Source organism: Amblyomma mixtum, chromosome 5 (genome assembly GCF_055824585.1).
Source record: "Amblyomma mixtum isolate Tamu chromosome 5, ASM5582458v1, whole genome shotgun sequence".
In the NCBI taxonomy this organism is placed as follows: Eukaryota; Metazoa; Arthropoda; class Arachnida; order Ixodida; family Ixodidae; genus Amblyomma; species Amblyomma mixtum.
This window is the reverse complement of record NC_143016.1, coordinates 99,124,368-99,137,926: the sequence shown is the minus strand read 5'-3', so window position 1 is coordinate 99,137,926 and position 13,559 is coordinate 99,124,368. Positions and strand designations below refer to the sequence as shown.

Below are 13,559 nucleotides of genomic sequence, written 5' to 3'. Positions count from 1 at the left end.
CTTGTTCATTTTTGTGATCGCAAAGGACCATCAACCACACCCTCTCTCTACCATGGACTATATGATGAAGTGTGTGACGAAGTGTATGAACTGTGTATGACGAAGCGGCTCTGATAAGGACATTACGGTATGAATACTGGGCGAAGAAGAGGCAATACAAATGTGATACGCGAAACTAAAGTCCACAACTAAGCGTAGTGGGGGACGATTTGTACTGCAAAGCGGGATGAAGGTGACTATGATGATATGAACAGGTTAAACAAAGCGCAGGGTGACATCCGTTGCCAAAATCCTGCTAATACATTTGGACCCCACCTCACTGGTTCTTTGATCTTTTTACTCTAATGAATCCTTTTACTCTAAGCCGAGGCTTCACACACGCGGCAGAATATATTTTCCTCGCGGCTAAAAGTTGGTGGATGTTACTCGACGGGTAGGTAGGGGGCGACCATTTTGGAGGGTAAAGATTTTTTTACGCAGCTGCAATAAAAAAAATCGCTCTACACCAATTCAGGAAGGTTCGCTGTCTGCAGTTAGGTGATTTCTGCACAAAGTTCAAGGGGTGTGGGGTATTTTTATCATCCCTTGGTTCTCGCACTGTTCCAACTTCGTGCAGCAACGCTACGCTGCTTTCTGGGCACCAAATTCGCCCGACTGGTCAACGTCACTCGACAGAGGCCGAAAATATTCACTGTTTGGGTGAATGTGCCGCCTCTGTTACGCCTTTTAAGAGTTCATGCAAGTAATTTCTATCAGCCCTAACATACCGAACAGCTCGTTCTATCAGAGAGTCGTAAATACCCCCTCTCCGAAGGAAGAGGTGCCGCCTATTTTTATTAGATAAATACACTTCTCGATAACATGTGGCAGATGAGAGTAGGTAGCTCCGCCTGTGTTTGGCTAAAGCCACATACTTACGTAGCGTTCGAGCTAACGAAGAAGAAGTGGGATTCTCCAACAGAGCCTGCCTGCTACACGGTTTGTCAAGCACGGCTGTCCATGGACAGATGGAGTGGAGCTACCATTGCTTACTGGATGAAAAGGCCGAGGGTCGCATCGGCACCTCTAATACCGAGGGACCCACCGCTGACTTTCGAGCAGAGCGGCTGGAATCCGGAAAGCAGCCAAATCAACCTGCCGGATCTAGCTTCGAACCTGGTAACCTTCACGCTGTTGCCTACCGACCTGGACGATGCGGCCAGGACGCGAAGAGGTGTCGAAGAACCAAGCCCTCCTTCCTGCTTCCGCCTCGTCCTGGGCACGTGTCTCGTTATCGGCGTCCTGTCCGCGGTGACCGTCACCCTCAACTGGCTCGACTGGCCGTTTCTACCAGAGGACGCTGGACATACTCCTCCTGCGCGTCACAGCGCCTCAGCGCCTACTTCGGGGTCGAGGAGAGCCGCTGATAGATAGATAGATAGATAGATAGATAGATAGATAGATAGATAGATAGATAGATAGATAGATAGATAGATAGATAGATAGATAGATAGATAGATAGATAGATAGATAGATAGATAGATAGATAGATAGATAGATAGATAGATAGATAGATAGATAGATAGATAGATAGATAGATAGATAGATAGATAGATAGATAGATAGATAGATAGATAGATAGATAGATAGATAGATAGATAGATAGATAGATAGATAGATAGATAGATAGATAGATAGATAGATAGATAGATAGATAGATAGATAGATAGATAGATAGATAGATAGATAGATAGATAGATAGATAGATAGATAGATAGATAGATAGATAGATAGATAGATAGATAGATAGATAGATAGATAGATAGATAGATAGATAGATAGATAGATAGATAGATAGATAGATAGATAGATAGATAGATAGATAGATAGATAGATAGATAGATAGATAGATAGATAGATAGATAGATAGATAGATAGATAGATAGATAGATAGATAGATAGATAGATAGATAGATAGATAGATAGATAGATAGATAGATAGATAGATAGATAGATAGATAGATAGATAGATAGATAGATAGATAGATAGATAGATAGATAGATAGATAGATAGATAGATAGATAGATAGATAGATAGATAGATAGATAGATAGATAGATAGATAGATAGATAGATAGATAGATAGATAGATAGATAGATAGATAGATAGATAGATAGATAGATAGATAGATAGATAGATAGATAGATAGATAGATAGATAGATAGATAGATAGATAGATAGATAGATAGATAGATAGATAGATAGATAGATAGATAGATAGATAGATAGATAGATAGATAGATAGATAGATAGATAGATAGATAGATAGATAGATAGATAGATAGATAGATAGATAGATAGATAGATAGATAGATAGATAGATAGATAGATAGATAGATAGATAGATAGATAGATAGATAGATAGATAGATAGATAGATAGATAGATAGATAGATAGATAGATAGATAGATAGATAGATAGATAGATAGATAGATAGATAGATAGATAGATAGATAGATAGATAGATAGATAGATAGATAGATAGATAGATAGATAGATAGATAGATAGATAGATAGATAGATAGAAAGATAGATAGATAGATAGATAGATAGATAGATAGATAGATAGATAGATAGATAGATAGATAGATAGATAGATAGATAGATAGATAGATAGATAGATAGATAGATAGATAGATAGATAGATAGATAGATAGATAGATAGATAGATAGATAGATAGAACTTTTATTCACGTCAATTGCCAGACAACATAAATCAGGCCTACCAAAGCCTCAAAGGGCTTGAGTGGCAGCGCCTGGCAGACAGCTAACATTGGCAAAACAAAGGAAAATAGAGACGTTGCAATGAACTTTGCAAAAAAAGAAAATGGTCACCAAACAGAATGAAACAAATATATAACTATTACAACATCAAGAAAGATTACAGTGATTTGAAATTAATACAGTAAATAGCTGAAATAACTACGGGGCAGGAAGCAACACGGAGACATACCGCAAAGTTTTTTTCAGGGTGTATATTGTTTTCATGCGGAGTACAGTAGGAGGCAAGCTATTGAAACAGGCAGGTACATAGTAATGACGTGTGCGCTTACCGTACCGGGTTGAGGAGCGAGGAATGCAGTAGCGGTATTTTGGTCTTAAATCCCGAGCAGGGACATATGGAACGGTGAACTGACTATACCAGAAGTGTTTTAGCACAATAGTTTCTGTTAATAAAGAGTTAAAACTTGGAAGCTTTAGTCTTCTAAAAATATCAATGTCATTACCAATGGACAGGTCGTAAGCAATATTCTTTAGAAGCAAACGCAAAAGCGAATTCACCCTATGTTGCCAGCGAACCGTGCAGTGACCATAAACAGTAATTCCGTACCTAAGTACACTATAGGCTAGAGCATGTACAACACATTTACGGACAGAAAAAGGCATAAAATATCTAATGTTATACAGGACACACGATACAGCACGAAGCCTTTGGCAAACAAAAGAAAGGTGCGATTTCCAAGAGAGATCACTGTCGAAGGTCAGGCCAAGATATTTGACCGAATGCGCATATTCAACTGGTACACAGTTGCAATTAAGACAAGAGGAAGTATGCAAATAAACAAGGTCAGTTAATTCAACTTGTTTTAATGGGTTATGAAAACAGATCAGTTTTGTTTTAGAAGTATTAACATTAATAAGATTAAACTTAAACCAGTCCATGGCTTTAATAGCAGCTATCTGTAATGCTGTAACAGCATCAGTGTATTTCTTTGCACATGCAACAATAACAGTGTCATCAGCATACTGAAACAGCAAAGATGGCACACTGTTAGCAAGGTCGTTAACGTATAGATTGAATAATAAAGGACTTAATATAGAACCTTGCGGGACTCCAGAGGCAATTGCCGTGAAATCGCTATGGAATCTTGAAATCGACACATATTGGCGCCTATCTTGTAAAAAGTTAGTAAGCAGTTCCAAAAACGAACCTCGAAATCCCAGCGCAGAAAGTTTATCAAGCAAAAGAACGTGGCAGATGCTATCAAAAGCCTTGCTTACGTCCAGAAAAAGAGAACATGCGACTTGATTCTTATCAAAAGCTGAATTTAGCACGTCAGAGAATTCTTCAAGAAGAACCGTTGTTCCTTTTCCTGCTATAAAGCCGTACTGACAAGGTGATAGAACACTGTGCGTATTCAAAAAATTCGTCATGGTGAGTAATAGATGCTTCTCAAAAATTTGGCCAATGCATGGTAGAATAGAGATAGGTCGGTAATTACTCATAATGTTTCTGGAGCCACCCTTGTACAAAGGTATAACTTTAGCAGTTTTCATTGAAGCAGGTATTATACCAGTAGAAATGATAGTGTTAAGGATAACTAGTAGAACACCTTTAATCACTTCAAAATTTCTGCACAATTCAGAAATCGTGAGGCCGTCATGACCAGGAGATTTGCTACGTTTAAGACTGAAAAGTATACACCTTAAATCACTTTCAGTAATATCAGGAAGGAAAGCAGATTCCATCACACTGAGAGGCATAGGACAGTCGGTAGGAGGGGTTCGAGATGCACCAGAGACCAGAGAAAAAAAATTGTTGAAGTCATTCGCAATGCTCTGTCCATCTTTATGAAAATGCGAGATGAAATATATATCATTGTAGATAGCAGCGCTCCCTCCTTTCAGACTATTCACCAATGACCATGTTTTCTTGCTGTTAAAACGTGCGTCATTAAACTGAGACCTAAAGTGGTTGCGCTTGGCCAGACGGATCATGGCGTTGACACGGTTTCGTTCATGTTTAAACTGCAGTCGTAGCTGAGAACAGTTTGGGGCACGTCTTGATCGAGCCCAAGAGGAGGTGCGACCAAGAGGAGGTGCGAGCCGCCTCTGCAATCTTCACTCGCGACAATGACACCTGGACGCCGAGCTCGAACGAAACCCTGCAGACTCAAATTAGCAACATCGTCTCGTGATGTACCACGAGTCTTCTACATAAAAGTCGTTATTAAACACCTGTATTCCTTCACATTTCGTCATGACTGAACATGAGATCGAGCTATGCCATTTATTGTGCAAAACGTATGAAGGCTCAACACTGGTCTTCTGTGGTGCCATAGTGTGCAAGAATTGCACTTTCTCGCAATATTGGTTTTAATATTTGCTCGTACATAAATCATGCTACGTCCAACAGTGTCTCCTCTTCCTCAATGGACTTTTATCTACGAGATTAATATTCTAAGGATCCCTAGTGTTTAAGATAGACCTAGAGCCAAAAGAGGGGCAGCTTGGTATCTGTACCGCTTCATTCAAGTTTCTATTTAGAAGTGTTCGCCAAAGGCCGTTCTTCTGGTATACATACTACTTGTAGACTCCGCGGAGGAGCAGTGGTTATGGTGCTCGGCTGTTCACCCGAAAGACGCGGATTCGATCCCGGCCGTGACGGTCGCATTTCGATGGGGCGGCATGCTAGAAGCCCATGTGCTGTGCGATATGTCAGGTCATGCTAAGGAACCCCAGGTGGGTCGATATTATCCGCAGTCCATTAACACGGCGTCCCTCATAGTTAGTTTAGGCATGCTTTGTTATTGTTGTTGTTAGCCTCATACAATGGCACATGCCCACACAGTGGGATCGATCGGCCAAGAAGTGGGGTGCACAGAGAATTTTTCAGGCGAATTTTTTCATGGACGAAAAGAAAATAAATGCTGGGGAAGAGAGAGGTAAACAAAAAGAAGAAATATCGAAATAAAACTGGAAATGCGTTGTCTAATACATGCATGTCACTTTTCTTTAAACTCAACTACTGTTTTTCATTTCTCTCTCATCTATCCTTAAAACCTGTTTTGAAGTTTTTCTTTACAATTGGAAGTTCCCACTTCATAAGAAAGAACTCAGCAAATACGTCATTTCCCAAGCATAATTTCTCCGCAGCGCATATCTGTAAGAAGGCCGCTCATTACCAACATTGTCTACCAAACACACTCTGTCTCATTACGAATTCACGCCCATTTCCTTCTCGCAGCCCATACTTTTGGTTACACCTGGCAGAAAATTTTCTCCAAGCACAATTAAATTATTTTCGCTTCTTGTCCTTACGTGTATTTTTAGATTCTCTTCTTTAGACTACAACTGTGGTTCGACGACGAAGAAGCATCGTCGTCATGGCGGGTCACTACGCATCTTCGGGAAACAAGGAAAAAAAAATCTCAAAAACTCTCTATGCACCCCTCTTCTTGGCCGATCCCCCTCTGTGGGTATGCGCCATCCTATGAGGTGTACAACTACAACTACAACAACACCTCCGGATTTCACCATTCATCGTCGGATACGTATTACAGTCCTTCGACTCAAGGAGGTCAGAAGACGCCTAAGCCTTTTTCGGGGCAGGATACTCTGCACACCGCCCAAAGCGGGTTCCCGCAGTGGTCCTACAATGTGCAACAGCCAGCAGTTCACTCAAGCCTACTTCAACGCACCGGGCCGCAAGAGTACCGCAGCAGTCACGGCGACCCATACGCTACACCACAAAGTACAGGTCCCTTTTACGTCCTGTACAGTGACTCGGATCAAATTCCCTCCTTTGTTGACGCCGATCTACACTATCCCTGCGGTTAGCAACCTGGTATGCACGCTTATCGCGGAAACCATTCGTTGTGCGCGCATCACGCCGGCGTTTGCTATGAAATCGAAACTGCTCGCGACATCCATCCGCAGTCGGGATACGCAGGCGGACAAGGGACGAGGCTGTTCACCATGGAGTGTGTGCAGTTTTGTTGCTTCGTGCTTATGCTGTTCGTCTGCACCTTCCTCCTCGTCCTGCTGATCATTCGCCTGATGACCGAAAGGGCGAAACCATCTACTGGTGCCCTCGCAACCGTCAACATTCTGGACTTCACTCGGTCGCATACGTAGTTTGTAAACGCCACGTTACCGAACATTAATGCGCGTTCAAGGCATGAACTTCTTGACATGAAATTTTCATCAAATTTTCTGGCAAAGCTCAGCAAATGCCTGTAGACACCGAAATATTCGAAGGCAAAGAAAGTATTGCGCAAGTCGTATCAGGCGCGAGTGCCGCATTTTTCCTTGCCTGTCTTGAAAAACAAATGGCGCAAAACCAAAAAGGATTTCCGCTGCATCGCATGCAGAGTGTTAGTCACAAAAGTGACGTGGGATGTGGGTGCGGATCTTTCTGTTGGCAAGGCGCTCCACCCGTACCCAACAATTCTGAGCAAAAGCGTTTTTAAACGGGAAATCATTTATGAATGCAATTTCTTCATATCATGAAGGATTTCAGTATAGCGCTCAATATATCCGCTGCCTACCAGACGACAGTCTTCAGTTTTCTTCGCTATTAGCGTGTTTGCCAACCTCAAAAGCGTTCATCATTGTTTTCCTAAGGCAGCCTTAACAGCTCGATGGGTAGCCTCTTTCGTGTAGCCTAGTTTTTGCCTAACACAGAACAAATGCGTCGGCGTCTGCGTGTTTTAAGCCTGTTTCACATGCAAGCGAAAATGCTAGCGAATCCTGTCGCCGCGGCGGAAAAACCTGTTTTCAGTCGTCGCGGCGATGAGCGACGAGGTTCAAACAAATTGGAAATTTTCGCTGCGACGCGCCGCTCAATCGCTCAGGCGCTCCCAGCCTCTACGCGACGTCTGAAGCTGCCACCAGCGTGCTCCACTGAAGCATGCGATCGCACGTAGGCCGTCGATTATTAATAAGCATTTTTAGATCTGTAGCAGAAATGCGCTGAGTATAAAAAGAACAAGATGATACAGGACTGGACGAAGCGCCGCTATCAACTGAATTTTAATATGCAAAATGAGAAATATAAAGGAAGCGCAAGCATTGCATGACTAAATTTGCGGCTTCGTGTCATGACAAGCTTGTCCGCACGACTACGTCCCAACTAATCGGTTCATGTGAACAAGAATGGTACCATCCGATAGAGCATCAAAAAATCTCGTACAGGAAATCGGGGCTTGAGGGGGGAGGGGGTTGAGGTGGGTTAATTAGTTCTTTAGAGCCAAAAATCTACAAAAGGTGGGCGGAGCCCGAGCAAAAGTGCCGCCAAATTTGAAAACGACGGAAGTGTGGCAGTACGCGACCGGAAGTGTGGGCGGAGCCAACGCGTGGCGCCAAATTTGAAAACGAAGCGTGCCGCGAAGTTTAAAAACTCAGATGGCACCGATGGAACTTAAGACAATTGTGGTATTGATCAACGTTGTATCGATAAGGTATCGCCAATCCTCACGCTTTCTCCAGTGCGGCGACGCAGTGATCTCTAACGTTTTTCCAAGGTTCCAGCCAGCGATTCTTCAGCCCAGCGTAGGGCGTATAACGCAGTAGCAGCGACGACTGCGTTGTTCCGCTCTCCATCTATAATAACTTCTTAAAAATCGCTGTAACAAAAGATTTTATTCTGACACCAGTATAAAAGTGAGTACACAATGCGCTTTTATGATGGCCCAAGTGGCGAGTCAATTGGTCGCCTGAGCAGGCGGCTTCCGGTATGCGTGGTCTTCATGTTTACAAATAGGCTACGTGATTTAATACAATTTGCGACTATTAAAAAGAAACTAATTTTTCTCCCAGTGTGAAGGCGGCCGTGTTGTCGTCGGCAGGGATCAAGCAGCTAGCTTCATCGCCGTCTCGACAAATCTGCCGAGAGCAGCAATAGAGCTCCGAAGTTCCGGATAAATATAAGCGCACTTATGACCTGCGTTTCATGCGTATATTTTCAAATATTAAGCCTGCAAACGTGACAAGGCTCAGAGAAGGTCGATTACGATGTGACATCTTTAGCGCGCCGTTCCCTCTTCTGTCGCCATCAGGATCTCATTTCTCGCCGTAAGCAGACGTTGGAACTGCTTGCTTGCGAACCTGTAATCAAAAGCAAACGTATATTAAAGTAACCATATTTGACTGCGGTTGCGAAAGCATTCACAGAAATTTCCGTATGCATATCTCCTTGGGAGAAATTTAGTAACGCCAAAATTAGAAAATCCTCCTGTGCTCCCTGGTTTCAGGGGCTGTTGGCTTTCTTCACACATCTGAGCTAATGATGCGCGGATATTGTGAAGCGCTCGATTCCTCTGCGAAGTTCAAAACAATAAGTTGCTGTTCTGGTCTACTTAGCGTATCTGTTCTGTCTTGCTGACCTGCGCATTTTCGTCTAGATGATAATTCGCCCGAGTTTCGAATCTCGATAAGCAAAGGGAGACATGCCTATTTTGATATCGCGAATGGACCAATATCCATCCCCAGAACCTCAGCAAAGTACATCTGGGGTTTGACGTCTCGAAGCGACACATGAAATATGAGGAACGCTGGAGTGAACAGCTCCGGGTTAATTTAGACCATCTGGTTTTTTTTTTTTTAACTTGCGCTGATATCGCGCATAGGATTGGCGTGTTCGCATTGCACCTCAACTGAAATGCAGCCGGCGTGGACGAGAATCTCGAAAAAAATTCAACATGTGGATCGTGGTGCTGCCGTATACAGTCGAACGCCTCTACAACGAACGCCTCTACAGCGAAACGACCTGTATTACGAAGGATTTCGTTTGTCCCGGCCGATTTCCTCTTTCATATGTATTGTGAACGCCTCTACAGCGAAGACCACTACAACGAATTTGCCTGTAAAACGAAGGAATTTAGGCGCCCCTAACTACTGATTTGTTGCTTTACAAGGAAAATACGCAGCGGCACCGCGGTTGCTCTCCGCAGGCGTGCCAAAGTCGCGGTGCACACGGGGAGCACCGCTCCACATGGCAACAAAACCGCGCGGGAAAATTACCGACTTCTTTCATTAAATATCTCTTGAATTCAAGTTAAATAAATGTTTTCTTTTGCTGAACGTGCTTAGGATTTTTCTATTGCGTGCGATACGGTGGGCGAGCTTTACAACGAAGATACCTGTATAACGAAGGTCTTTGGAGGTCCCGAGCGCTTATTTATAAGGCGTTCGACTGTACCACGAATGTTTCAAGACGTATTCGAGTCGCAAGGGAGACAAGTTCAGTGAAAGCCACTGCATAACGACATTACTTAAAAATAAAAACTCAACCTGAACCATAATTTGAAGGCTATCGAAGGGTTGCTCCATTCTAGTTCATCCTCATCAGGAATACTTAAAAAACACGGCATCATGGAATTCATGGCGTGCTTTGTGAGTGCCGCAGGCGAGTTGTAGAAAAAATTGGCAGTGGTTTAGCTGTGGGTAAACCTGGAGGATTGCGAAAGCAACGAGGAGAGAGAAAGAGGCGATGGAGAGAGCGCGGCAGCGGCTTCGGCACGCTAGCTATGCGCCGCTACTGCGCATGCGCAACTGGCGAGCGCGGCGGCGGCACCTCTGAGTGACCCACGCAGCGACGGCGGCGGTGCGCCAGCTGTGCGCCGTCCTCGCGCATGCGCAGTATGGCCTTTCGTCAGCTCCGCGAAATGGCTCGGCGACTCGCGTAGTGTTGCTTGCGCAACAAAAAGGGGAAAATGCGGCTGTTCTTACGTGAGAGCGTCGGTGAATGCGCTTGCTTGGCCTCCGCCGAGTCGACCGGGGGGTGCGCTTCTTGTGCGGAAGGCGCCTCCTACGGTGCACTGGCTTCCGTGAACGGGTGACGGTCGTACCCCCATTGACCGAGGACCGCGCTTCGACCAATTCGCGGGGGTACTTGCCTCTAGTAACCAAAAGTTTGTCTTCCTTACCGTAGACACCCCGATACTCCAGGCCCGCCGTGGTGACGTCGCTGTCATCCAGAGTGGTGGAAGTGCGCTTACTCCTTGTCCGCTTCCCAGTTGCAGCCGTTATTTTCAACCCTTGCTTCTGCGTGCTCTTGTGCTCACTCGAGCCTCCTGACGGCTTCAGGCCTCCAAACTTCGCAAAATGTTTGCCTGCGTCTACATCATCCACTGCTTCGATGTGACTGTCGCGCAGGTCATCCTGAACCAGGGCCTTTGCCCAGATGGCAAGAGTGATGAACACGCACAAGACCAACACGAAGACCAAGAGCGGCATACAGTCGAGACGCTTGGAAGGCAGTCCCTTAGCGAGGGCCGTGCTGGAAGATCCTCCCTCCGAGTCACCGATGGCCAGTGACGTCATCGAGGGTAGCGCTGGTGAAGGCGAGGCCAACGACGCCAAGTGGGGGCAGGAATGGTAGACCTCGAACGGGGCACGCCCAGATGAGATGAGCTCAGCAGTGGAAGAGAGGCTGACGACTGCCGACGCGGGGGGTTGTGCAGAGTAGCCATGTCTCCGGACGGTGTTGAAAAACCCATCGGAGTAAATCGCCTCGTTCTGACCGCGTCGGAAATTTTCGTAGTTCATGGTTGGCAGCGCACCAAGGGACGTCGAAACAGCGGCCTCTGTCTCCTTTTCTTTGTCGACGTGTACCGCGTGAACAGAAACCACGCGACCTTGCCGGTCAATTTCTTTTTTTTTTTGTTGTTTATGGCTGCTGAACTGGAGATTTTCGCATTTTAACGACGTCTACTAGAGACATTTCGAAATGAAGGCGAGGACATCCGTAGATAGCTCATCATCACCAAATACCACTTCGCGAAATAATCTCAGTGCATCTACAGATTTCTGGACAGAACACAACATAAACAAAAAGAAAAAAAGCCATTCCCGCGGTTGTCGGCCCCGAACCATTCGGTATTCGTTTTCTCAGATTCCTCAATTTTTATTTATGAGCCGCTTGATATAAGTCTTCATGAATTTTTCTCCTCTCTGGATATGCACCTAACCCTTACCAATCCCGCACCGTGGGTATGTGCCATCGCTTCAGAGGCAGCGACAACAACACTGTCAGAGTCTCCAAGTAACCCTCTCTTTCGCCAGTTGCGGCCACCGTATCCCCGCAAGCTTCTTAATCTCATCCGCACAACTAACTTTCTGCTGCACCCTGCTATGCTTGCTTTCTCATGGAATGCACTCCGTTACACTTAAGAACCAGCGGTTATCTTCCCTTCGCATTACATGCCCCGCCCAAGCCCATTTCTTCCTCTTGATTTCGACTAGGATGTCACTGACCCGTGTTTGTTCCCTCACTCACTCTGTCCGCTTCCGGTTCCTAACGTTACACGTGTCATTTTTCTTTCCATAGCTCGCTGCGTTTTCCTTAACTTAAGCTGAACGCTTTTCGTTAGCCTTCACATTTCTCCCCCATAGGCGAGTACCGGTAAGATACAGCTGCTGCATACTTTTCTCTTGAGGGCTATTGGTAAACTACCATTCATGATACTCGATAAGGTTCTAGCGTTAAACGTTGCCAGGTTCAGTTTCCAATGGCGGCCTGTCCGGAGCCAGTGATTCTTAGCACCCTGCGCTGCGTCACAGGTCTGACCGCCGCCTTGGTCAGTTGCTCCTCAGCCTCTGGGGACTGAGGGTCGAAAGTTAACTGGATTGTTCATAGAAGGTTGCGGCCAAATACTACACCAGGGTGACCAAATCCTGTTCTGGTGCGCATAAATTTATACTTAGTGTATTCTGGCAAAGCGAGCGAAAAATGTTTTTTAAAATACCTGTACCTACAGTCAGATGACCTCAGTGATCGAAATTTTAGCCGTCTCTCCACATGGTCAGCGTATATTTATTTTAATGTTATATTTTACTGGTGTTTTAGCCTTTAAGGCGTTGCAATAAGAGGAACACTCTTGCTGGCTAGAACAGCATCGCAGTATGTTGGGAGAGAAGGGCGTTCACCTGCTAACTAGAGATAATATTCTTTTATGTTTATACGTAGGGTCGCAGGAAAAGAACACCGACACTTATTGTTGAGAAGGGCGTCAGCAAGTCTCCCCTGGAAGCAGCCATCCTGTCATAGTAGGCCAAACGGAGAGGACCCAGGTGCCATCAAGTTTCAATTACCGCTCTTTACCCTTTCGGAGGAGGAGGAGAAAACATTTATTTTAGCACTGTATTGAATTAAGGGAAGCTGTGGATGGACGATGACCTGGGTGGCAGTCCCTATTCCGGGATGCCATTGCCTGCCGCCGCTGCCCGTGCTCTCTGGACCAGGGCCCGCTGGGCCTCCAGGTCCGAGCTGGACAGGGCCGCCTCCCAGCCCTCCCTAGTTGGCTGATTTATAACTGCTATATTTGTACTTAACTGGCAGGCCCACACCATGTGGTATAGGTCAGCATACTGCCCGCAGAATTTGCACCTGCCCGTGAATGTCGGGTCCACGTGTTTTAGTACGGTGGGATTTAAGAAAGACCCGGTTTGGAGCCGTCTGAGGTGGCACTCCTGGGTTCTGTCGAGACCCTTGGCGGGTCCCGGAGTACCCTCCTGCAGAGGCGTAAATGGTTTGTGATATACACGTAAGAGATTACCGGAATCGGTATGATTGCCACAGCAGAACCGGGGAATTGAGTGGAACCCGGGGGAAGGAATGCTCGGGCAGCCGCGTGAGTGGCCTCGTTTCCCTCAACTCGCTGGTGACCGGGCACCCATTCGGAGAGCGGTCGTCTTCGACCAAAAGAACTACGGGCTGAAGTTCGAGCACCGAAGGGCCCCATTTCTGGTGTTTTCTCGCGTGTCAAGCGCTGCCACGGTGATCAGGCGGGCGTTA

The 13,559-nt window shown here is 45.5% G+C and overlaps 1 protein-coding gene across 1 annotated transcript; it reads right to left on the bottom strand.

Annotated features, from left to right (window-relative positions):
• Positions 1-8,787: 8,787 nt before the first annotated feature.
• Positions 8,788-11,311, bottom strand: LOC149343149 (uncharacterized). The gene is made up of 2 exons (XM_089546895.1): positions 10,467-11,311; positions 8,788-8,836 (listed from the first exon to the last, which is right to left on the bottom strand). Exons 1-2 carry the CDS (start codon positions 11,309-11,311, stop codon positions 8,788-8,790), a joined length of 894 nt encoding a protein of 297 aa, XP_089403021.1.
• Between the last annotated feature and the right edge of the window lie 2,248 nt (positions 11,312-13,559).